This window comes from Corvus cornix, chromosome 3 (genome assembly GCF_000738735.6).
Source record: "Corvus cornix cornix isolate S_Up_H32 chromosome 3, ASM73873v5, whole genome shotgun sequence".
In the NCBI taxonomy this organism is placed as follows: Eukaryota; Metazoa; Chordata; class Aves; order Passeriformes; family Corvidae; genus Corvus; species Corvus cornix.
Window position 1 is genome coordinate 90333247 of NC_047056.1, and position 24880 is coordinate 90358126.

Here is a 24880-nt window from a genome sequence, read left to right on the forward strand (position 1 = left end):
AGTTAAGAACAGGCTGTGGGACTAAATCTTAGCTTTTCATATTTACTGGGAAAAGTAGTATAGCAATTTATGAGTAAAAATGTACTTTGAATAAATTATCATTGCAAATTACAGTTTATGAAAGTTGTGACTATAACCATAATTACAACATTGGCTGTGCACAATTTGAAATCTTGCTTGCTGGATAAATTTGTTTTCATTCAGATTGCATTCCCAACATTTTTTAAAAAGAGTAAATCAAACCTCACTGATGAAATTTCCTACAGAGTTTATTAAAAAGGTCACCTTTGTTTGCTAAATTTACCTAAAACATAAACTTTTCTTGAATTAGTGAGATGCTATTTTAGTATGTTATGCAAGTTTCCTACTCAGATTTACTAAACCATAGACCCATAAGGAGACTCACAAGAGCTTCCATATTACACCATCTATATATCCTAAAATTGTTAAAATTAAAATTGATTGTGCAAGCTGTTACCAAAAAACAGCCGATAGCCAAAATGAGGTATATTACTGTAGATTGGAGAGACGGGGGAGAGGTTTAAAGCTCTATCTGGCAAGAGAAGGGTTAAGGACTTTTTTGCTATACCCGTTTCAAATTACAATGAGAAGCCTCTTCTTTCCCAGCAGGGTTGTGCTTACATTAGTCTTTAGATCTCTCTTGAAGAGAGCTGTTATATTTGTGCCTGCTACAGTTGGAAATAACAGTTCAGAAGCTGAAAAGGGTTGAATGGATTTACAGAAGGTTATTTTTTGCAAGTAAATTCATGGCAACACATTAATTTGATTAGTAAATGCTTTAGAATTACTTTACACTCAAGCGATTCAAAAGATGTTAAAGTTATCACCAGGCTGCTGGACAAATATGTGTTACACCACCAAGGTACAGATCAAGACAAATCTGTGACTCAGGATTTTATCTTGGGAAGAGCGCAAGGTGTACGAAGAACTCAGAATAACGAGGGAAGATAACTCTGGGAACTACAATGTGTCAGAAGAACATCTCTTGCTAATACAGCTCCCCACCAAAGACCTGGTTATCTAAGGTTTATATAGGAATGCCTAGGTCAGCTGACAAAATACTGGTCTTCTGCTCCATAAATGCAGAAAAAACGATAACAACAGTGGAAAATTGGAAGTCTGAATTTCAGCTTTCTTAGAAATAACTGCAACCTGACACATTCCATAATATTTAAACAGGGTGGGGGGAGAGGAATCACCAAAGATGTTACGATGTTATGTTTAGAGATGACATTGACATGAAAAATAGGTAAATTTTGTTTTTCAACTACTGGGAAAGCAGACCTCATAGGAACTCAGAACAAGTAGGAGCAAAGTTGTCGGTTTTTTTTTTTCCTTGTTCTTTTTCTTTTCAAAGATGAACCTAACTGCGCTCAAAACTTTCGTGGGCTTGCTCTGGAATTGCTGGGTTCTGGTGGGTCACGCACAGGGAGGTTTAGGAGACAATCATGTCCATTCAAGTTTTATTTACAGGAGGCTGCGGAACCATGAGAGAAGGGAGATTCAGAGAGAGATTCTCTCTATCCTGGGTTTACCTCACAGACCCAGACCATTTTCACCAGGAAAGCAGGCTTCTTCTGCACCCCTCTTCATGCTGGACCTGTATAATGCCATGACAAATGAAGAGGATTCTGAGGAGCTGGAGTATTCACTAAAGGGATCAATGGCAGGGGAGAGCAGAGGGATACGAAAAGGATACCCTGCCTCTCCAAATGGATATTCGCGGAGAATACAATTGTCTCGCATGACCCCCCTGACCACACAGAATCCTCCCTTAGCCAGCGTGCACGACACCAACTTTCTGAATGATGCTGACATGGTCATGAGCTTTGTCAATTTAGGTATGTGGAAATATTTTTTGTTTTTGCTCTCTTTGACAAACTGTTAGCCTGATCTTGTAAAGGGCAAACCTCTCGGCCGAACTGTAACCTGTTCTAAAACAGCAGGATTGGGCCCGGGCTGCTGTGCCACTGGTAAAAGAAAAATCATAACGGATGGTAAAGTAGCTACATTGTAGGTGGCCATGGAAAAAGATTTTTCTCACTGTTTATATAAAGTCAGTTTCTATAACTTCCCTCTGCTGGCTTCTGTTTTCTTTCTTTCATTGATGTAATGAAAATTCTAGCCTTAGGCCAGCTAACTCCTTTTTTTTTAAATCTCTAAAAATCAAACACTTATGCCTATTGCTCAGTTATTTCCCTCAGTGTTTTCCTTAAAGCTCACACATGAACAAACATCAGTTGTTAATATTTTAAAGCCTGGAAAGGTATGAAAAGGGAAAAGTGAAACCATTAAAAAAACCCCATTCTTAGGTTATTTAGTGGGGTTTTTCCTGTTGTTAAGAGTCAGAGTTTTACTATCTTTTCAGCTGGATGACTGTATTTGAAATAATCTGTTGCTGTTCCTTTGTTATTTCTATGTAATAACAACAGGCTGTGTTTTATTATACTGTTATGGTGCTCAGAATCTACAATGGTTCTTATTTTATCTGTCATAAGTATGTTAAATGACAAGTGGAGTATTAAACACCAGAAAAATGCAAGCAAAGAATGCTTTTGAAAATTATATCAATTCAGATACAAAACCTGATAAAACTAAATTATATTGGCTTCTGAGTGTAATAAACATGCTTGCCAGTTACATTGTAGGTAAAAAAAAGTGGTTACAGATTTCTTTACTAAAAGGCAACTTAAGTCTCATCTAGAAAGATGCAAATAATTAATGAAATTCATTTAGTATTTTTATAAGTATTTTAAATGCTGCAGGACTCATAAATTTGGCTAAAAAAACCCCTTCTCATTCGACCTTGAATAGCAAGAGATTTAATTGAAAACTGGAAGTTTCACAATAAGCTGGTACAAATTCTGATGAACTCTTGTTTTCCAGGATAATACTTTCTGTAGAAACTTTTTAACAGCAGCATATGTTCCAAAATACCTTCAGTTTATCACACACATTCTGTACTTTTTATGTCTACCAGGTTTTTAGTAAATACTAAATACTCCAAGTACTAAAATTCAAGGAAAGTAACACTCTAGAGTTTATTTGCTGTAATAATAAAATCACTTTTCATTAATTATTTGGCTGATAAGGAGGTGTTCAAGTCTGAGATCCTTTACCTTAAGAGTAACACATGTCCACACCTCTAAATACATTTGCTTGTTGTTTTTGCTCCAGAAATAACAGGTTAGGAAAAAAATGGAATCCATTTTTTGAATATGTTTTCCTTATCATTAAGAAACAGCTATACGTTGCCCATGTATTACTTTTAAATTAACATTGCATGCCTCTATTTACCCAGAGTAACTGGAGTCAGCTGAATTTAAAATGGAAAAGTTATACAGAAAAATAGGAAATGCTCTTATCCTCAGCAGTAGTAAAGGCACAGATCCTGCAAAAATTTTCCTTGTGTGTCCTGAGAAGTACCATCTGTAAATATGTCAGGGACCATTCCATCAGCATCCCTGAGGACTATTTACATGGGACCTAGCCTTTGATTTCTTTGATTACAATAGGACTTCTTGCAATGAACAAGTAGAAGTCTTTGAAGTTTCAGTGTCAGATATGTCCTAGGCTGATCCTACTGTGCTTCCCCAGACAAAAACCTTCTCTGGAAGAACTCAAGTTTCCACTGAGTGTCTTACCTTGGGTGGGAAATTTCTAATATTTGTCTTATTTTGTTGGGAAGCACTGTTGCCTTAAGAAAGTAATTCTGAGAAGCTAAAGCCCATCTTATGTTTCGAGACTGTGAAAACTGGGGGTGAGATGCTGTATTTTTCTAGAGGTAAATATTAATAGACACCATTAACTTATAACAAAATACTGTGTAAATATCGGGTTTGATTTGGCATCTGTAAAATTAAAATGTGTCTCAGCTCTAAGTTAATTTAAATCCTAATTCACTTTAAATGCCCTTCCATACAAGTTGGATATTGTGGTATATCACACATTCCACCGTGTAACATGCGTAAAAAATATTGATGACCAATATAGATTAGCTTCAACATTTTTATTAAACAATCCTATGTTTCAGTATAATTAACATAAGAATGAAATAAATCATGGAAACAAGTAACCATTTTATATGATTTATGCAGTATGAGATTGTGACAGATGAGGGCAAGCTCTTTTAATGGAGAATGGGGAAAAATATGCAGTGATAAGTGAATGCTAATGCTGTACCTTAAAATCAATAAATGCTGATGAAGCAGAGTAATAACTTAAATGGATTTAGAATTGAAGCCTCAGACAACTTGCATCAAATAAATCTGCTCTGAAAATAATATTCACGATGTTCATACTTGCACAGCATTAATTACAAAATGTGGAATAATAAAACTCTATTAATCATCATGATATTTTAAATTGAAATTTTGTACATAATTGTACCAATTATAACAATTTAAGACATATATATTGAAACAAGAAATATGTGGCTGAGATGTTGGATAGAAATTATTAAGCATAAGAATGGAAAAGACTGAACATGATTAAAAAGTAAAGAAAAAATAGACAAGACCAAATAATTTTATATTAAAGAATAAAAATTGGAACTTCTATGCTAATTTTGATTAAACCCACAACCTGTCAGAGCTGCAAATGCCTCACTTTCAAAAACAAATTTAGAAAATAGTCATCAAGGGAACTGCAATCATAATTCTGTCAACCAACCAGGGAGAAAAATAAGAATGCATTTATTTCTCCTGAAGTTAAAATTGTAAACACCTGCTCTTTCTACTGGAATTTATATCAGAATTTCCATCTCTTTTTCTCTTGAAAGATACAACAAGACAGAGACTTTGTCTTGTCCTGTGTTTTGTGTAAGACTGTGTGTGTTGGCAACTCTCCATAAATATTGATGAGTGTAACAGAGGAGTTAACTGGGTTTGGTCCAGCAGTCAAAAAATAAATCCTCCACTAAACACACTGGGATTTTCAAAGATCTGATTATATCACCTACAAATTCAGAACTTTGTTTTCCTAACTGGGTGTTTTTTTATCCTATTATTATATTTTATTATATTATTGCAAAGCCCTGACTCCTAAGAGTTCTGGCATCTTCTTTGTGGCTGGTCTCCCAAAATGACATATATAGGATACCCTGTTCCCCAGAGAGCAGGCAAATAATACTTATGCACTCCTACCGCTTTTTGCGCACTCAAAATTTAGTCAGGGAAGGACTTTTTAAAGATAAATGTTAGTGTTCCCACTTCACCTCCTACAGAAAGAGGGGGATTGAATAAAATAGATCTACATGGATGAGGCTTGCAGAAACAGCACTTTTGTAAACTGCATTTAAACATTTCAAATACTGATTTTTCCATTATCATCAAAGTGATCATTAAATCTGCTATACTTAAGTGTTCCTTCTCATGCAATTCAAATGGTCTGTATTTTCATTTTTTTAATAACACCTCTGTTAGTTTTTCTCCTAACAGATTGTTTCATTTGCTAAGCAAGTCTGTTTGCTTTCTTCATGTTTTCCTGCTAATTGATATGAACCTTTCATAAAATGGGAGATATATATCTGGGTTTGTGGTTTTCTGTTATGTTTTCTTTTTTAGCATATAAAGTTAATTTCAAAAACTTGAATGTGAAGATCACAATAAAATTTGTGACCCTGATGTACACGTGCTAAGAAGTATACAATATTACTGAGATTTTTAAAGTAACCAGTATGCCCTAGAAAGACATTTTTTCTTCTTCACACACAGTGTGACTGATTCCACAATCTTAGAATAATTTTAAAACTGCTCGTGCTGTATTCAGTTCTTAAACCAGACACTGAAATCAATGGAAATTTTGTCTGAGGCACGGAAGACTGTTCATATTTCTCCAACTTTTCTATCCCAAGTTTGAACACTGTTTTACAGATTATATTCTTTTTTAAAACCTGAATCATTGAGCAAATACGTAAATTTGAAAGATTTATAGCCCATTGTGTTCACTGGAGAACACTAACATGGCATAGAACAACTTTTTACAGCTACTTTGAGAAACCTATAGTCCATCAATCCACACCAAATACCTGTACAAATATATTTTTGTTACACACAAAAAAGAAAGGATTCCTTACTGCAATCAGACCTTGAGCATACATAGTAGCTCGTTTCTTAAATTAAACTAATTCAGTTTCTACAACCTTCCACTCACAGCTAACATATCATCAGCGAGGGATATGGAGTGCTAAGCTATAAAATGCCAGGAGCTGAGGAAGGGGTTTGAAGGATAGATGCAAAAAGGCCTCAGGATCATTAACTTCTGTCCTAAAGCTTAGGAATGAGCACACTTTCTTTCTTTTCCACAGGATTTCAGATGTAGCTGTCTTAATTTTAACCGTACGTGAATTTCCTTGGCTGTGGTACAGTTTTAGTATATAAATGCAGGCTTCTAATGAAAATATTGACACAGCCTTAGCTGAAGTGATGGAAATAGTGCTATTATCTTGCCTTGAACAGAGGGGTGCTATTACAGAGATAAAACTTGTTAAATAACAAATAGACCCCATGTCTTTAATTGAGGATTTGGATCAATACTGAGAAAAAAATGAGAAAAAGTTTGTGAAGCTTTTATTTGATGGCAACCCCAAATCAATAAGGCATCATTTTTCACTCTTTTACATTAAATTTAGAGCAAATTGGATCAAGCAGGTCTCACTTAATTTTCATCAGAAATAGACATCAGTTGGCATCTGGAAATCCTAAGATGTTTTTTTCACCTTTATTAAAGTTTTGTCACCCAGTCAGTGAACACAATGAATTTCTTGTGACCTATTGCAGTCAGGCATTAGAAATAACTATGAATTATGAAATAATTTTCTATGATCCAGTTAAATATTAAGACAACTCTCTGCAAAAGAATTTTATTTGTTTTCAGAACAAAAGGACTTTACTCACAGGATGACATAAAAATTCTCGTCTAATACTTATAAATTCATTAGAATTTTAACCCATTTTTGTGCAACGACAGAGCAGGTTTTTAGAGATTACTTTTAATTTTTAGCAAGAAATATTCCACATATTCTTTTTTTGAATTGCACTACATTTGTTGTTTTATATTGAAATATTTTATATTTCCTTTGAAATCTCTCAAGTTACATGAATCTTAAGAACTACATAGCTCTACCTCAAAATAGGTTTGTGTGATCCATAAATATCATCTAACTAAATAATGTTTTTATAACTGTCAATTAATTTTTTTGCCAAAGTTAACACTTTAAATCCGAGTAAATTATTGTATCTACCCAGCCAAAAAAATGTCAAGCTCTCCATTAACTGGGGTATAAAACTGTCTGACTCTCCTTGCCGACAGGTTTGAAAGAAATTGCAGATAACTGAAGAGAAACTGATTTAGCAGATGGTTAGACGTGCATGGTGAAAAGCTATATATATGTATGGATATATATAAATATATATTATTATTAATATTTTTCCCATTGGGAAGAATGGCTGACCCAGTTCCGCTTCTTCTTTAGAAAGTGTTCCTTTCCAGACTAAACACAGACTTTGGGTGGGGTTTTGGGGATTGTATGTATTGTACAGTGCATATTTTCCCAGGAAAACACAATCTGGCAGTGACTCTGGCTAACCATGAAAGAGAAAGAAGCAGGCTTGTGGAGACATCTCTGTGTGGAAATTATTAGGGGAGGAATCCTGCCATGGATTGGATGGAGAGTCTCTTGGTTCTCTCCCCAAACTCTGGGTTGTTTTCTTAGTTAACTGGACAACTTTGGCATCTCTGTCATCTCCCACTCTCATTGGTCCTGTTGTTATTTTCTCTGGATGTTAAATTATGCAAAGAATTTTACCATGGCTACCTGCCTACTTACTGCCTGAGTTATGGTGGTAATTATGACAGGAGCAGTTCCTTTTTCTTTTCTTTTTAGCCATGGCAGTTCCTTTCAGCTTGCTTTCATAGGCCCACAGACTAATAGAATTTGGAAAAAATTGATTGATTGCAGTCTGATCATTCTAGGTGTCGTCTGGTGTTTCCACATAGCTGAGAATGAACAGTTTATGAAGTGCCAATTGCAGCCTCCAGCTAAAGAAAGGCTCCCCAGGGCTTCAGGAGAGCTCTGGCTGCTACCAGACTTTATAATTATTTCCCACACTTTTCCCTATCCTCTCCTCCTTATCCTTTCCCTTGTCTCTAACCCCTGCTGTCTAGGCAGGGTCACTGAACTTTAGTTTTATGTCAGTGGCATTTGCCTGTAGAAAGGATTAAAGGCCGAGAAATGGTGAGACCAGGCGACAGTGCGGGAGGTGGAGAGAGAAGGAATGAGAGCAGGCATGAGAGAAAAACAGCAAAGCACAGGCTGGGCTTCAGAAGGAGGACATCCCTCTTCTCAGTAGGCAACAGCCAATGTACAGGGCTGGATACAGACCTGCTGGGCATGGGAAAGGCTCACAACAGAGAAACAGCCTCTGCAGGAGCTGGTATTGCTGGAATATTTAGTCCTACTCCTCTGTGCCTCACATGGAGTGTGATGTAACAGCACTGAGATCATTTCCCATGCCAATAGAATTCCAAAAATGGAAGTTCTTCATGATAGGGAGAAGGTGAATGAAGACGGAGAAAGAGCAAAGAGTGTGATAAAGACAGATAATGTACAAATTAAAGGCAAAATAAATGCCAGTATGGGTTTCCTCTCTGAGTAAGTCTTGAAGGCAAAGGGAGCACTTTTCTTCTGAATCCCTTGTGGCAGAGCAGCTACCTCAGCCTCCTGAGGCACTTGGCTTCCTGGACAAAACTTTTCATCCTTGCAAAACAAAATGCAGCTTCCCCCACCCTTCGGTATGCGTGTGCCGGGAGTACACAGACGGGCTACTAACATTTGCAGCCATAAATAACTTAGAAGCTGCTTTTAAAAACCGCAGGTTAAAGGATGAGGGCTGCCATGACGCACACAGAGGTTGAGATCAGAGGAGCAGCTAAGAGGGGTCGAGAGAAACAATGAATCCCCTTGTTCTGAGTCATATTTATGAGTGCTCCATTGCACCTAAAGTTCATATTTATTGGCTAGGCCATGGGGTTTCCCCATTTGCTCATCTCTTAAAATAACACCCCTGGTTAAAATTTCCTATAAAACACAGAAATGCTACAGCAGGCAGAACTTGTCAACCCTGACAACTACATTATTTAAGTTTGTGGGTGGGGTACACCTAGCAAGAGCTGGTTTGTGTTTTGTACTGAATTATGAATTTGTTTCTATTCAAAACATGACTGTAATATAAGCAGAAAAAGAGAGATTTTATAGCTCCGCTCTCCACTCAGAAATTTCCCAGTTATTGAGAGATGCTACAAGAGGTGAATTCAAGTGTGTATTTCCCAGCTCTTTTTGGGTGATTATTCTGGTGCAATAGATCAAGAACCTGGCTTTATCAACCACTGCTGTACAACTTAATGCCACATGTGGTACCTCACCAAAATGTGGTTCTACTTTTTTTCCCACTGTAATTCAAGGCAAACTGAGGCAAAAATTATTAATGAGTAAGAACCCAGAAAACTCACCAGGACAGATAGTGCTGGTTCATGATGTGTCTCTCTAGCTAATAACCAGTGACTTTGCAGAAGCAAAATTCCACATAATTCTTTTTCAAGGAGAATCAGGATGAGGAAGAAATTTGAACAACTGAAATTTCTGTAAGGTTTATCTTTATCTGGCTTAACAATATTGCCTATGCAGACTCCATGAGAATCTTAAGTTCTTTTCCAGCTTCAATGATTCTGTAATTATATCCCTTTGTAGGCTGGGTCAACTAAATGAAATTATTGTTGTTTTAATTCACAGGTATTTGATTGTAGTCAAGTTAATGAAGTTAAATTCATATGATCTGGTAAAGCTGTACCCCTATTCCAGAGTAATTATTGTAAATTAAGAGCAATTTGAATAGGCATATCCATTAAAACAATTATTTTTTTAAAATGGAGGAGAAATACCTGTGGGGTATGAGCTATAAGAAACTGCAAAATAATTTCAAAAATTTATTGTATTGGACTTGTTCAATGGTGAATGGCATAATTTTTGGAGGTAGAGGTATTAAATTCTGTTCTGACAAAGAACAAAATTCTGGAAAAAAAAAAAAAGTGTTCTGTTTTGTTCTCGACCATAGAAAAAGAAGGAGCAGAGACACTGAATGAGCAGGGACTCTGATTTTGGAGCAGGGGGCAGATGGTATCTGATGGCATCTGGTGCCTAGAGCTGTGGGATTCTGGTGGCACAGTTTTCAAAAATACTAGCTGAGAAATTGAAAGAGTGGGAGAACAGTAGTGTGGATGATATTGCTATGGGAGCAAGTCCAAGCCCAGTGTACAACCCCATAACAGCTGTAGTCTTTGGGGTGATTTATGATGGTGGAGATCCAGCAGGAACATAGCTCTGGGAAGGTTGTTCCCAAGGTTAGCTCAGCTGGAATATTTGTCAAAAACTACAAGTCATAACATGTTAGTGATCCCAAAGGTTAATCTGCTGCTCCTGACCAGGTTACCCTGCTGCCTCATACATGCAAAGGAAATGTGTGCAAAGGTTTTGCAGTGAGTCAGTCCCGCCCCCAGCCAAGTCAAAACCTGAAAGTCAGAGAGTGAAATGTCAGAACAACCTAACACGAGAATCCTGAAGAGCCTCAGATAGAGAATGAAAACAGTGTGCCTCTGTTTTCCAGTCCATAAAATGAGGATGGGCAAATACTCCTGTGTTCATTTTCTCTTCTGTGTGATGTCATTCTTTGAAGCTGCAGAGTACTGGTATAGCTTTCTTCTTGTGAAGCTGCTTTTTACTCTGGCTGTGTGCTCCGTAAAATACTTTGCTTCTAAAAGTCTCACACCACCTTGCATTTCATCATGGTGATCTCAAGTGTTATTTTAGAAAGGGCTAAAAAAGGCTTTCCTATAAGGGCAACAAGTTTGCTGTTCTTAGAACAGACAGTTTACAAAATACTGAAAATGAAAAAGAGACACGGGAATTTAAGCACCAAAACAGATTTGTCTTCTGTTGTAATGGAGAGAGGAAATGTGGCTAGCTTAGCTGTTGTTCTTAGAATATAGGTTTGTGTCTCCCTGAATCATGTGTGCATGCATATCAGCCTGTGTGCATGGCTTTGTGTATGTAATATAGAAAGCATGTAAACCTCTTCAGTTTTAGTCATTGGAATTTTTTCCCCCTTAAATCATAATATTCTTTCCCATCAATACTATGTGGCTTTAGCAGCCCTGACCTTTCAAGCTGCCTGTTTGGACCGGTGTTTATCAGATGACCATTTGACCTCCTTGTTAATTGTACTTAATTACATCCTGTTGTAACATTTTGAAATAAGGAGGAGAGTTTATGGATCTGCTCCAAAGACCTGAAGACTAAAACGGCAGCTGAAGTCAGTGGTATGAGGTGCTGAGTAATCTTGTAGTGAGGGTAATGAGAGCTGTGGCTCGTCCAGTTGATGGCAAAATTAGTTCCTTAAACCAGTCCTTTCCCATTTAGGACCATTGGTACTTCTGTGAATAAAATCACACTTTTTTTTTTTTTTGCTCTGTGAAGGGCTTCTCCTCTCTGACTAACAGCTTGGATATTTCTCCAGAGAGATCAAGAAAGGAGGGAGATATCAACAGTACTGCAAGGGCTGAAGTTCACATCTGGTGATATATAAGACACAAGCCTCTATTTCCACAAGTGATATCTTGGGTGGTTTTCCAAAACTTCAGAGTTTCTTACGCTTGCATAGACTTGCCAGTTGCCACGAGTTTTTTGAGACTTGTATAATATTCGCTACGAGATTTTCTGTGCATTGATGATTTATGAGCACATCTAAGGTTTCATTACAGAGCAGCAATTATCCCCTGTAGCTGCAGAAAAACAAAAATGAAAACAAATCAACATTCAGAAAGAGCCGCAGTTCTTGAAAATGGTCACTCTAAAGGTTCAGAAAGCAACTTCAAGCACTTTTTACAATGCTTTTCATGTAGTCAGTGGCTTTTGAAACACTTGGCATTGACCATATCACTTTTCTTCTCACTAGTGATGAGATATATATACATCTATATAGATATATATATATGCTTCTTTTACTGTTATTGTTCCATAGCTTACTTTCCACAAATTTTTAGTAAACTTGATTTCCTAACATGAATGAAGAAAAAAGGGAATAAAAGCTACAAAATTATCATTACCAAGTGAAAGTCTAGTCCCAAAACTTTAAGGAGCACAAGGCAAAAGAATACAACTTCCATTTTGTTTTATTATAACAGCGATATAATAGACTTATTGCAGAATGAAGTGCCATAAAGAATTAATTGTTTTTAGTGGTTAACTGCACATAATTATGGCATTATTGCAATGGTTTATCATCCAGCATGAGTCAAAATATAGATAAAAAAGACAAATTACTTAGGGCAATGCTGTGAGCCCTTAGGCTGATGCAGTACTGCCCATGGTTGTCACCGTGAACTGAACACTACTGTGAACGCTAAAAGTCTGTACTGTACTTCATGTAGCAAAGGTTAAACCTATGGTTCAACTAGACACAATTGTTTTTACATAGTGAAATGGTTTTGATGTATTGATTTAAATCACAAGCTTATATGATTAAAAATAAAACACAGAATTTGCTGGATGTCATAATAAGGTATTCAAAAGATCATAATTTTTAAGTTCTCTTTGATATTAAGCAATAGAAAGTATACCTGAAAACATACTATTAAATATGATGACCTTCAGGAAGGGTTGGTTTATTTTTCAGAATTTTGAGAGGTAGTATAATGTGACACTATATAGTATTGTGCATCACAGGAATTTAAAATTACTTATTTCAGAACAAAGTTTTTTCTTCTCTTTAATTCTTTGGTTATCTCCTATATTATATTCTATAGCTATCAACTGTGGTTCTTCAAAAGGTAATTTTTTTCCCAGAATTTCTTAAACTATTGAATTAATAATCATGTTTAATGAGGCTGTGTACAATAATGACATCACATTTACAAGGACAAGCATTTTTAGATATATCAATTTTTAAAGTAAGCATATCTTAAATATATTTATAATTTTAGAAAATATATGTACATATATATTTTTCTATAGAAATACAGATATGTGTTAATGCAAAATCCAGAGGTGATTGATGCTGTGGAGTGAATTCTAAGACAGAGATCACAGAATATTCAGAGCTGAAAGGGACTCACAAGGATCAAGTGCAACTCTTAAGTGAAGGGTTCATATGGGAATTGAACCCCCAACCCTGGTCATGTTAGTACCATGCTCTGACCAACTGAGCTAATCTTGAGGTCAAGTGGTTCAAGTTCATGCTGCAATTCATTGGGTCAGAAGGAAGAGAGTAATGTCATTAAGATTCACAGTGTATTGCCACCATTTTCATTGCCCAGCAGCTGTATTCTGCTCCCTCCATATTGTATGTATTCCTTATAAATGCAAAATACAAAAGATGTGCTTATTAGCATATGTGTGTGTACAGGGAGACCTCATATAAAAGGGGTTCATCACTCAGCTGGAACGGGTACACAGGCACACTCATGAACTGAAATCTTGGCTCCATGGGCACAGCTCCCAAACAAGTTATGAGATGTTCATCCTGTGTTTACATTACCATCTGCTGCTGCACAGTAATTCTTTTATTAACATACCACTATATCACTAACTTTACATCATTATATCAGTGAGATTTACCACAAACTCCATTAAATCATGCTGTTTCTCCTTGTCTGCAGGTAGGCAGTGTGTTTTCATTAAAATGGGAATAAAAACATGTCTCCAAAAGGAGAGACTGTGATACTCCCAGTTTTGGGGATGGACAAATGGAGCTGTCTATCCCCAAAGATTAGAGCAGTTGTCACTTCCAGCCCTAGTGGAAACACAGATTTAGCGCAAACGTGCAAAGGCAAAGGTTGATCAGCTGCTGCAAAAAGAATGTGAAATATTCTTAGTGGTGGTGTACCAAAAAGATTGCAGGTCAGGTTCCCACTCCCTGCTCATTCTTACCTTCTGCTCAGAAACACACACAAGCTTTGTCTGGGGCACATCAGCTCAGCAGACAGTTCAAGCTTCAGGAGGCAATCTTTGCTGTTCCAGAGAAGTATTACACCTAAAGATACCTCTAGAATTGGATTGGGTGTTGTGTTTGTAAGTAACTGTGTGAGGAATATGAGAAATGCAGTCCCAGGTGGAGTAACAGTGAAAATGCAGAAATGTTAGAAGAATATCCACAGTCCTGGGCAACCAGCTCTAGGTGGCCATGACTGAGCCAGGAGCAGATGACCTCCTCAAGTTCATTCCAACTGCAGCCTCTCTGTGACTCTGTGACAGAGTAACTACAAAGAAGGGGGACCTTACTCTTGTCTCATATGTATTGACATCAACCATTGGTTTTTTTTGGAGAGGAGTGATGATCTTGCATCAGACAATTGTTGGATGAACAGTACTGTGTGTGCAAAATGCCATACTTTCTCTTTCTAGTTTGGAAATTGTTTTCTTGCTTTTTATGTAATTTTGAGACTCCTGTGTCTCTCTGCCCAAGTCTGTCCAAAAGAACCTGCCGTGAGGGATCACGACCCTCACGGGTTACCTGGAGCTAATCTGAGCTCTTTCATGGCACAAACATTGTTCATGAAGATTATTTTTCCTTTCCTTTGGCAGTGCAGGTGTAATGCTGGATGGCATTACAAACGTATTTTATTCACTAATGGTCAGTGAGTTTCTGCCCAGAAAGAGGGTCGAAATGATCGTTAACTTTGGTAAGTTTTAAACTTCTTTCAGAAAAAACCCCAACCCAAATGTTTTTTTCCTTCTTGTTGAGGGGACTTACTCCATATGGGGGTGAAATAATCTCTGTGGGAGTAAATCATGGTCAGATTAGACCGGCAGAGCTGCAGAGGAGAGGGTTTTGTATCAGTATTAACAAGCTGTTAAAACCACAGCCAGATCCCAAACTGGCTGTTAAAACCTGCTGTCTGAAAGTGCCATTCCTCACCACACCTGGCCAGTCTTCTGTCTGCTCTTCCTCCTCATCTTCCTCCTGTTTGCCTCCAGTGTTGTGTCTGGGAGGGCCTGTCCCTGCTGTGCTTCTGTCCCCATTGCTGTTTCTCAGCACCGCTGCTTAGGCTCTCTTAGGTGGTTTCTTGGTGTTGGCCAACAGCAAGACTGTTCAGGACAAACCTTCAAAACAAGGGCCAACAGATTATAAAAGATGAAGTTTGGTCTCCCTACATTTTTAATTTTAAGGTGATGACTCAGTATAGTGATTAGCCCTGTATATATTTGTGCAACAAAAGTATAAATCAGAGGACCTCTGAATTTATATGAGCCAAGCTGACATAGTAACTATGTACATGGCCTGCGAGCAGCTATTTTTTGCAATTGTATTTAACATCCTATCTATAATATAGTCTGAAAAAATGTTTTGATTTGTTCTATGTAATGAAGCCTCCTTCTGCTCTCTAAATGAGACATTCTTGAGGGCTTCCTTCCTTATCCTTGTTATGGCTGGACTGTTTTTATGAGATGTTTGGTCAGTGTTAATGGGTATGGGTAATACTAAAATACTCAGATGTGAGCACATAGTGAGCAGAAAATATTGCCTATCCAGTCGTATCCAGTTTAGTGTGCAGACACAACTTCCATGGAAGCATTTCCAACAAATTCCACAGCAGAAAATAAATGGAGTCTATGAGACAATATGAGTGAATGGTAAATGGTAGAGTGACTTGCCACCTCTGGGTGGAAGTGAGCAGAGGGTTAACACGAGCAGAAACTAAGGAGATGTGAGAAGATAGAGTGCACTTTAATGTTTAGCTTTTCCTCCCCTGCCAGTTGCCCTATGATGATATATGCCCTTTCACCCTCCTCAGAAGTTATGTTCCATCTGTATACTTTTACAGTGTCAAAACAGTTATAACTTACACCTATTTGCTGACCATTGGATCCCAGAGGTATAACTTTTGTTTCTATTCAGTTGCAGCTGAACCCAAGAGGGATCTTTTTTTCTGTCTTTTGCTAACCTTGAGGTTGTGTTGATCTGACATCCTGACTTTCACACACAGTCAGAAACCTGGCAATAATTGTTAGTTTTCTTTGTGATGATCTGTGATTATAGAAAAACAAAATTAAATGTGAAAAAAAAAAAGGAAGTCTATTTACAGATGGTATCAAAATTTACTGGCTTTGCCAAAGGTGAGGCAAAATAGACATCATTGAAAACAGTAGATAAAATTAGCAACCTGAGGCACGGTGGTGTAAGCATTAGCTAATTTACCTATCCATTAGCTCAGAACTATGTAATAGAGGGATCTTTTCTCTGATTGGTTCTATTTTTCCAGGTAAAGATTTATTTATCACTGATGAAACTGAATGCAATCAGGAATTTAGTAGATTTAGATTAACATATGTATTTGTGACTGGACTGCCTTTGTAATACAGTGTGACTTAATAAAGAAACCACGGGGTCCTTACTTGTTAAAGATTAAATAGCACATATGCGCAGTTGTATCTTTTGTTGTGATTTGTGCTACAGCTGAACAACTGGAGTGCATAATTTGCATTTGTGAGGTTGAAAGATACAGTGCATCATACTGTCAAAACGATCAGAAAAAGAGGATTTTGAGGAATTGCTTCACCAGCTATCTTTTATGTTAGGATTGTGATAATACCCAAACTTAGACCCTCAAAGTTCCGTTCACTTCCAAAACTCAATCTCTTTGTCTGGTTACTTACTCCTCCTTGTATTGGCCGGGTTCAAGGCAGCATAAGAAAAGCAGGGTGTTGCTTTCCCACTTATTTTGCATCAATAACTGAAAGCCTTCCAGCATTTAATTATTATTGGACCAGCTGCAGTGCAGCACTTGTTTTGACTTGTTGAGCAAGTGCATTTGACTTCGAAGAAGGGTAAATTGAGTGAATAACACATGTTTAGCAATGAAATTTTTAACAAAACATTGGCTATTGAATGAAGACCAGCAATTTCATTAAAACTTCTATTTCATTGCATAATTTAATGTAAAGTAACAAGAAGGTATCATGGGTAATCTCACAGTATCCAGATCACCTGGAAGATTACATGTGAGAAAGCCAAGCCCAGTTATGCCTCTTTGATTGAGGCATTTCTTTATGTATCTGCTTATAAAAGTTGCTGGCAGGCACTGTTATATGATTTCTGGGATCTCTTTCTTTCTGGAAAAGCTGGAAGCTTTTAACTATTAACTGAGTTCTAATTCTTAAAATAAACCTTGAAAAAAAAAGAAACTTATCCTTTTATATATTCACTTATATTCTAGTATGGGTGTGACTTTCATTATTTACCTGGGTGTGTAACTTTTATCATTTACTTTCTATCACTTACTAACATGAGAACATTGCATGTGCATTTTGAGGGGATTAGAAAGTAGAAATCACATTATCTCAAAGTACACCTTAATAATATTTTAGTCTTTCCACTATTTTGAGTTTTTCAAATGTGTGTTAATTGGTAAGGATCTATGAGATCTTATTGACTACAATAACAAAATGAAGAAATGAACATTTTAGTAACAGAACAGCACTCTCAAAAGGTGTAATACTAAGTGCTTGGTTAAAATACATTAATATAGTCGAACTTCTTCGTTTTTTATAAAGAATGGGATATTGAAATGCATTTTTTGAGGGTTAAAGAAAGAAAACCAATAAGTGAAATATTTGCTTTGAAAAAAGGCAATGGGATTTTTGTTGGTTTGATTTTTTAATTTGCTTTCTCTTTTCATTCTTGCTCTAGATCCTGTTGCCATTGTTGAAGGTTTTATTCATTGACTTTATTTTGATTTGAATTCCTTTGCAATTCAAAGAGTTCAGTAATTCTGTTCAATTATGGAAGGGATGTTCTACCGTAAAAAATTTGGATTTGATAAACAGTATTTCATTTATTAAAACTGTCACTAGCTGCACAGTATTTCATCAAACAATTTTCATACTGCCTCTAATTTTGGTAAACAAAATAGGAAAATGTTGGTCATTGATGTCAGTAGCTGACCTGAAAATACAGAATTTAGTGAAATAACTCTAAATTTACAGCAATAGATCTAGCTGCAGCATATAACTGACCAAACTTTATTCTTTTTGTTTTGAAAAGAAAGTATATTTCATGTGAAAGTAATTTACATCATTATTTCAAAACCACAACTCTAAATATGTAATTACTTTAATTACGACCAATACAATAATAATAAATGCAGAGAAACTCAAATATAAAGTACTGCAATAAAACAGTTTTTAAGAAACAGAACTGTTGCAATTAAAAAAAAATCTCCAGACTTGCCCTTTCTAATTAAGCAAAATCCCCACGGATAATGGAAACAGCTTTTCTTCAGTTTGAGGGGGATCCAAATGTAGGTTAAGTTTCTGACGATGACTTTTGTGTCCAAGATAGGGTATGTGTGGAATGTAATTTTGGGGACACCTATTTTCAACCTCTGCCTACATATTTCATGTGAGATATCACAGAATCATAGAATCATTTCTAATGGGAAAGGCCTTTAAGATCATTGTCTACAAGAATTAAACATTCACCAACAAGTCCACCACTTTGAGGGCTTCGTTTTGCTCCCTGTACCTGTCTTCCATCTCAGGTAGCTTGCACTCAGAGGACAACTGGTCCAGCTCTATTAAAGGGTGAGGCAAAGACGACATTAAGTACCTCAGCCTTTTCCTCATCCTTTGTCACTCTGTTTTTTCCCACATCAGATAGAATGGAGTTTCTCCTTAGCGTTTCATTTGTTGCTGATGTATTTACAGTAACCTTTTTACTGTGTTTTAAGGCAGTGTCCAGATTACATTATAGTTGGGCTTTGGCCCTTCTAATTTTCTCTCTGCATAATCTCATGACATTCTTGTAGTCCTCCTCATTTCCTGTCCCTTCTTCCAAGGTGCATAAACTCCCCTTTATTTTCTGATTTCCAGCCAAAGCTCTTTCATTAGGCAGGCTGCTCCTCTTCCCCACTGGCTGGTCTTTCAGCACACAGGTCTTTAAGATTTCTCTCTTGAAGGATGTCCATCCTTCCTGGACTCCTTTACCCTTCAGGTCTGCCTCCCAAGGGACTCTGCCAACCAGCCTGCTAAACAGGCCAAAGTCTGATCTCAGGAAGTCCAAAGGAGCAGTTCTGCTGATCCCCTGCTTTACTTCTTCAAGAATTAAAAACTCCATTAAAGCTCCATAATTTTGTGTTTGCTGTGCCCAAGAGGCCTCCAACTATCACATCACCCACTAGTCATTTTCTGTTCACTAGCAGCATGTCCAGCAGTACACTTTCCTTAGCTGAATCCCTCACCATCTGTGTCAGGGATTTCTCTTTCACACATTCCAGGAACCTCCTAGACTGTTTTGTCTCTGCTGTGTTGTATTTCCAGCAGACATCTGGTAACTTGAAGTCCCCCACAGGAACAAGGGCTGGTGATTGGGAGACTTCTCCCAGCTGCCTGTAGAACATTTCATCTGCCTCTTCATCCTGGCTAGATTGTATCTAAGAGACTTCTACCAAGATATCTGCCATTTACCTTCCTTCTGATTCTTACCTATAAACACTCAATCCTGCTGTCACCATAATTAAGATCTAGGCAATGAAAACATTCCCTAATAGAGAGGGCTACCTCACTGCCTCTCCTTCCTTATCCCTTCTCAAGAGTTTATAGCCATCTTTTACAGCACTTCAGTTGTGAGAGCCATCCCACCATGTTTCTGAGCTGACAACTACTTCATACTAAAAGGAAGACACACAATGGGGTGCATGACTCTGAAGTTTTGTAGTTAAAACCCTCACCTGAATGATTATGGTAATGTAAATGGTAAATATCAAATGTCAAATAATAAAGAAAAAGTCAAGTGTGGGAACAAAAACTTATTTTATTCTCATTTTGGCCCTCAACCCCTGCATTTCTTCTGTGCAATGGCTGAGGATGTCCCACTGCTGGGCTACTCAGCATCATGGCAGTTAGGATCCAGTCATTGAAATCAGCTGATAAGGATTGAAATGTCCTTTTACTGAGCAAAGACTATCTCTTACTCTGATTCTCTGGAGCTGCAGCACACTAAAGGGGAAATGTAGATAAACTGCTTTGTTCTGTTTACTGGCTGGTACAAGACAGCTGACCCTTAACAAACAGAATTTTCTCTCCACTGACTGTATCAGGCAGGTATCTCTGGTGTCCAAAGCAATGCTTTAAGGACAGGTGACTATTTTATCAGTTCCAATGTCTAGCTCAAAACAGATTTCCTGAGTTCAGATCAGGAATCTTACCATTCTAAAACACAAATTAAATGTCATAAAGCAGTAGTGCTTAGAGAAGTAGAATTATAGTCTGCTACTTTTTTGTCTTTTAATCACCAGTTCGGGAAGTTATTTTTCTTCATTCTTGGACTTTAAAATCCACTTGATTTAAAATCTTTTTTAGAAGACTGTATTGCTCATTCAATGACCAATGAGCAGAATGAAACAGCTGCTACTGACTTCAATATTAACTAGATTTTACATTTTTAGGACTTCCAGGGTGAAAAGATGAAAGGGATGCCTGCTGGGATAAGCTGATTTTCTAAAGTTGATATTAATTCTCTACAAGCCAAAAAAGTTACAAATATTAAAAATATAAAAATACATCTTTCAGAATCTGTAACCTGGTGTCTCTCCAACTGAGAATGACATTCTAATGAATGTCCTTCTCTCAGATGCACTTCAATAAAATGTTTACACCTAGCATAGCTGTTTTATTTTGGCAGATTTTTTAAACACTGTATGCTTTTCTAGAATCCCTTTTCTCCTTTCCACACACCCTACAAAACATTTGTTGCCCTAATTTATAAAAGGTGAGTCACTTTAAACAGTCCCATCTATGATACTGGAATTTGAATGAGAGAAGAACAAGAATGAGGCAAACAGCTATTTGATGTCTGTCTTTTCACAGTAGCACAATAGCTAATTCCTAGGGCCTCTGACCTTTCAGTGTCCTGTAACAGAGTACTTGCATTAATCTGTTGCTTATCTGTCACCTACCACATTTGATATTTCCAGTCTCTGCTTTCAATTATCAGTCATTAGAGGCAGCACTGAGTAATTTCAGGAGAAAATGCCTGGAACCTTTGACCTGTTTTGGTCAGATAACCACAAATGTTCACTGTAGATAAACTATCATTTCATTATATTCAAGATGTAAATGAGTGTCGTTTGTAGTGTATCAGCTTACTGTAAACTTTATCACCTTGGAGTGATTAAAACTGACTGGTTTACTTAGTACTTATACAAAGAATTTCGAGTCAAACAGTGAAATCCAGTGAGATGAGTGTAAATGACCCTTTATAGTTACACAGGTCTGTAAAACCCTCCATTTTGCCTTGGTACATTTAGTAGTTAAAAAGTGACTTTAATTTGATTAGTGAGGCTTCACTGTTTGTGAACCTCCTTGGGACCCGGGGATCTTATATTGTAAAATCAGCTTATTATAACATATCTTTCAGCATATCTTTGGTTTGTTACCCATTTGCCAAAGCAGCTTTCACTTCACCTATGTGTCACAGCCACACACCAACATCTTCAGAAAAAGTGAAGCACATATCAGTGTGGAGCTAAGCACTAATGAAAGAGCACATCTAATAGTCCCACATGCACTATGACCTAAACTCTTTGCTAGCAGTTTTTATATTTTTAAGTTCAGTTAACATAATCAGATACTTATAGCTGAATTTCTAAAATACTGATTACTAGTTATACAGTCTATCCATATGAGTACTTTGGATATTTTTTAGTTGTTGTTTTTTTTTTTCCCCCATAAGATAAATAGTTTTCTTAACGAAAATCACTGCATGATATTTTCTCTTGGTGTAAAAGAAGACCCTTTTTCCAAAATACCTTTTTCATGTAAATTTGACTTTTTTCTTGTCAGAGTTGGACTTAGTGTTAATACAGTGTGAATGTTTCATCAGTTTGCCACATGGGTGGAAAATATCATTCTTTCCCATCTTACACACAGGTGTTTGTGATATTCCCCTGAGCCATGATTTGTCTGATGTAACCATAGTGCTGCATATATTAGTTTCAGGTGGTATAAAAATAATTTAAAAGTCAATGCAAAGAATCCTCACCAATGAGAGCAAAGGAATAATTTTTTTGTAATCAGCATTTACCCTAATATTCAACATAGTTTTTACTTAGAAAAATTATATTCCTCCAATGATTAAAAGAATACTTACTGATTTTCTGGTCAATTGGTTTTTAGATGCTGTGATTCGTCCCACAGAAACGCAGATGTACTGAGCAGGGCTGGAATGACATGAGAATATTCTGAAAGGATTGAATACTTGAAAATCTTAACCTGTGTTTTTCAGGCTGCCAGTGCTGAAAAGCTCTCGCCTGTGAAAGAAAAGTATTTGAGACGTGATGCCTCCCTGCACTTCATGCCTTTTCAGCAGGACAAAGGACCTGAGAGATACCCTACTAAGCATTCACAGTCTTGCCTAACTAGGCATTTATTAGATGCAGAAGGGATCAAGATTTGTGTAGTATTTTCACTATTAAAATATTCAGTACCATTAAATAATATTTTACTTTTTTAGCTTGGCTACCATTCTAACCATTGATCATTATTGCAACATCACCATCACCATCTTTTTCAGTCTGCTATGTAATGCAAGATTTTAACTTGTCTACATTTGTACACAATTTTTTTTTTCTTTGTACATTGGCTGACATAAATTTGCAGTTAGAGATTCTGGCTTCATTGTGGGGAGTGGGACCTCCTTGAACTCAAGGGTTTTTGCAGTGCTGTTCAGTGCCTGTTTCCTACAACACTTCACTTCTGTAGACTGTTGCTACTCTGAAGTCCTGGCCTGCCTGTGAATGTTGTCTTGAACCAAAGAAATGTTGAACTCATATCCCTTTCAGATGACAGTGCTGCATCTTCCTTAGGTATATACATGGAAACACAGACTAGTACTACATGTGTGAGTTGTAACTATTACTTTGAGGCCCATCAGAAAGTGGCTATCAGTATTCTTTCAGCAGTTGTGAGTGGTCCTGAGAGGACCCCACTGATGCTATTAGGGGTATTATGGAGGTTTCTGTCCAAACTATAACATATAGGGAGACAACTACTGTTTCCAAACTGATGTTACTAATTAGAAAGTACTTGGTAGAAACTAGACAAAAAGAAGCTTCAAACCCAAATAAAAATCAATCAGTCCAGGAGCAGTGGCATTTAAACCTTTTATTCAGTGTCTAATTATTCAGTGTTTACTTGTAGTGAGTAGTGCTTAGTTACCCATGCACGCTGGTAAATACTTTTTGAATAAATACTATCCAGAGACAGCAGAAAGGGTTGCTACACTAAGTCTGTCTTACATAGTTCTCATTTGAAGGTTACTGACATATCTGTTCCATGACAGTTTTGAAACGCTCAGTTATAACCTCAGAAACTTGCAGCAGACTCTTTGTATTAGAAAAAACCCTCTCGGCTCAGTGCTTTTGCATATGCTAATCTCTGCCAAGTTCCTCTGAAATGAAAGGCTTTACATGGGTATTTAAAAAAAAAAGCAAACAACTCCCAAACCTCAAGTCAGATCTCTGTATATATCTCACAGTTTAGAACCGGGCAGTGGAGCTGCTAAATAGACTGTATCCTGTTTCTCTTCAGCAGCAGCCCATTCATCTTCAGGTACAGAGCAGCCAGTTTACATGCTTCTGCTGCTTTTCTGCTTTACTTTTTCTACATAGTGTTCGATGGCAAACCCATGTAAGCTAAATATGTGCTTGAGCCAAGTGAACCTCACACTTAGCAGACAATTTTCCTTTTGTCAGCCAGGAGAAAGTTCATTTTCACTGAAGATAAAGTGTTCTTATTGCCTATATATTTTATTTTTGGTGGTTCTTAAGGCAACACATACTTGTACATAAAAACAACCTAATGAAAACAAGGAGAGTTTACATTTTTGGAAAGGTGACAGGGAATTACACTGTAAAGGACTAGCTACGTGACCACAGGTGATTTAACTCGCAACTACTGCTCTGAAAATAATGTTAAATCCTTTTTCTTCAATAGCTCTCACTTTAATATGTCCATAACTGTACACTTGTATGTACAAAATCATTTTTTTTCCTTTTAGTGCATTTCTATTTTGTAAGACAACATATACATTATAATAATACAGATATGCAGGTTTATATAAAAAATTATATAATCATATGTATATACATGCGAACACATACACATTATGTATGTAGAAAAAATTGTTTGGAAGAGATGTATATATGACCATGTAAATATAAATATCGTAATAATTTACACATTATTTATACATGTAGCATTTAGTAATCCAAATGTGTGCTTTTTCAGAATTGACATTGTTCCTCCCTCAGATCTGAGGACTACAATGCAATAAAAGAGCTGGGGTTACAGGAGGGAGTGTTTAGTGAAGCTGGGTGCAGCCATAAATGCTTAGTTGGTTGTCTAAACCAAATTCCAACTCTGAGTTTTAGACTTTGTCCACCATCAGTAAAACAACGCACCTATGTCATGAGGCAGGTAGAACTTTTCCAGAAGAGAGAAATTCTGTCATCCCACAGAGCACAGTTTATTCATAGGTCAATGATACATTGTACTCTGTGGAAGTGGAAACCATGGATCATTATCCTTTCCACATCCTTAAAATCTGAAGTATTAATCCCATAAGGTGATCATTAGCCAGTACTATGGCCTGTAGTGTCCGTTTCCACATCAAAACATATATTCCATTGCAAAAGTTGCTCCTAACTCAGAGTCAGAACTGCAGCAGACAATGGAATTAGACCCAAACCAATTGTAAATTAAAATCCTCTGGTTTGTTCCTCTTAAAATTCTGTAGAAAACTCAGTTAGG

At 36.9% G+C, this 24880-nt stretch overlaps 1 protein-coding gene across 2 annotated transcripts in view; it reads left to right on the plus strand.

The window, feature by feature from the left end:
- The first annotated feature begins 662 nt into the window (after nt 1-662).
- Nucleotides 663-24880, plus strand: part of BMP5 (bone morphogenetic protein 5) — a 57564-nt gene continuing 33346 nt past the window's right edge. The window contains exons 1-2 of one of the 2 annotated variants that reach the window (XM_019286072.1): nt 663-883; nt 1495-1862. In XM_019286072.1, the coding sequence (XP_019141617.1) occupies nt 1613-1862 (250 nt within the window). In that variant the 5' untranslated portion in view covers nt 663-883; nt 1495-1612. Of the gene's footprint in view, nt 1863-24880 lie in introns of both variants that reach the window. The other variant, XM_010406011.2, reaches the window with a different exon arrangement.